This window comes from Cyprinodon variegatus, unplaced genomic scaffold (genome assembly GCF_000732505.1).
Source record: "Cyprinodon variegatus isolate N-32 unplaced genomic scaffold, C_variegatus-1.0 Scaffold542, whole genome shotgun sequence".
Taxonomy (NCBI): Eukaryota; Metazoa; Chordata; class Actinopteri; order Cyprinodontiformes; family Cyprinodontidae; genus Cyprinodon; species Cyprinodon variegatus.
In genome coordinates this window covers 504841-507061 of record NW_015150995.1, presented here as the reverse complement: position 1 = coordinate 507061, position 2221 = coordinate 504841, and the positions used below count along the sequence as shown (strand labels likewise).

The following is a 2221-nucleotide window of genomic DNA, read 5'->3' as shown; positions in this document are numbered from 1 at the left end:
TTGGAAGGTTTAATTTGAACATATTTTCATCTCAAGTTTCTCCCACATAAAGATTTCACTTATCCACTCTTTCGCCATTCAGTATGTGCAAAACCCTTATGATTCCCACATACACATGTTGAGTGGGAAGTATGCTGCCTGAGTACCCTGAAATGTTTCAATGCCCTTTATAAAACTCCAACGCTCAGACCATCACGTAGACTTAGATCTTTATATTACACTTATGCATGTATTTACAGCTTTTTTTCATTTTGACAAAATGTAGATTCTTAGGCTACAATGAGCTGAAAAAAAATCACAGTGAGATTTGCATGATCAAGTAAAATATACATTTCTGGTCTGCAGGGTGTGATTCTGTGCTTCCTCTAGAAAAACAAGTATCTCATGGCTTCAGTGGCTTTTGTGGTTTTAATTTCAGTGCTCTTTTTCAAAGTGCTTTTTCCTCCGTCCTTCCCATACACGTCCGTCGTACTCGCTCCATATTTTGATCCTCTGGTAATAATGTTCATCTCAAAGACTGCATCATCAAATGTGTTGCGTTCAGGTTTTTGATTGTCTGACATCCTTCCACTCCATTTTGGTGTTTTGAAGGGCCTGAGTCTTCTTCTCGTCCACCTGCACGTAGTCCACTTTGTACTCATCAGAGAAAAATGGCTTCTGCTGGACGTAACAAATGAAAGAGAGGGAGATAGTAAAGAGATGTGGTGGGATTTTATAGACCTTTTTTGCAATCTTTAAAGCTGTTTGTAATTTTGTTAATTTTCTTAAGGAAAATTGTTGTATTGATGAGGTGGGATTCTATGAAGTAAGTAAGATCCACTAGTTACAAAAACTTTGAAGATTCATAAAGCTATACCGCTGTTATATGGATCTAGGGCTGCAACTAACGATTATTTTGCAAATCGATTAATCTGTTGACATTTGTTCGATTAATCGATTAATAATTGGATAGCCAAAGGTTCCTCAAAGAAGATTTTTTTACTAAATTAAACCAGCAGAAAACTAAAACTTTTCCACTTGTTGGGTTATGGATAGAACATTTTGACCGATGAAAACAATTCTTTCTAATCTTAAATGCAAAGTGTTTACATATCCTTTTGCAATTTTGACATAATTACTACTCTAGGTGGATTGCTCTGTCAGCTAATGACATGTTCTACAGTCCCTATGCTCCAGTTAACGATCAATCGATTACTGAATTAGTTGACGGTTATTTCAGTAATCGATTAACCACGATTAATCCGATTAATTGTTTCAGCCATATATGGGTCTGAACCTAATGCTTCTTTAAATGGCAACTAAAAGCTTAAAGCAATTTGCTTAAAAATGAGTGCTTGTTGTCAAAGGGCTACAGCATGATCAACAATAACAACTCAGAACTACTCCCAACAGTCCCACTCATATATCACTTTAAGCTGTGAGCTCTCCCTCCTACAAAAAGCTCAATACACTCAATTGATCATACAGTGAGACATGTTTTTATAATTCCTAGTGGAAATACAAAAGGCAACACTAACAGCAATAAAATACACAGTTTTCAGTTGCAAGTCATTAGTAGAATAAATCAGGAATTGATCAATTGAATTAATCTGCTAAAACATACCTTTTGCACAGGGGAAGGGGATGCAGAGTTAAAATCCAGTGACAGATAATCAAGGTTTGAGCTTCTCTTCCAAGGCTGAGCTGCTCCATCAAAGGGGAGACAGAATGACTGCCTTGATTCCTGCCAGAGAGAGGGTGGGATATGAGCCTCAGTCTTCAAGCCTGGATTAACCATTTTAAAGCATATATTTTATATTCCAGATCTAAAAGTCTATTTGACTGCTTCCTATTTGTATTTAACTAGAATATACTAAGTCCTGCTGGCTGTAAACATCAATATTTTCTGGGCAACGAACACTAGATAGTAAGAACCACAGCACCACTCTAACACTGGGGTGAGGATTATTCAGTGAATTAAAAAGATCTAGTTTTAATATCAGTAAGATGCTTGAAATGAAGCAGAGGAAGCACACAGATATAAGAACCTAATTAGAAGGACACTGTATTTTCTAAGGTACATAGAGATATTTCTGTGGTCTATTCAGGCTCCAACAAAAGGAGAGCAAAACTTACACTAGATAACAGAAAGGCTAATAATGCTACAGAGAAATTGCTCCGTGAGTTCGTTTTTTTTTTTTTTCCACAAGACAAGGAGTTTCATATAAAGAAATATCAGCTG

General features: G+C 36.4%; 1 protein-coding gene across 2 annotated transcripts in view; it reads right to left on the bottom strand.

Annotated features, from left to right (window-relative positions):
• Positions 1-2221, bottom strand: part of gab3 (GRB2 associated binding protein 3) — an 18193-nt gene continuing 15972 nt past the window's right edge. The window contains exons 9-10 of one of the 2 annotated variants that reach the window (XM_015391447.1): positions 1604-1723; positions 1-660 (exon numbers count right to left, since the gene is read on the bottom strand). In XM_015391447.1, the coding sequence (XP_015246933.1) occupies positions 541-660; positions 1604-1723 (240 nt within the window). In that variant the 3' untranslated portion in view covers positions 1-540. The remainder of the gene's footprint in view (positions 661-1603; positions 1724-2221) is intronic. The other variant, XM_015391448.1, reaches the window with a different exon arrangement.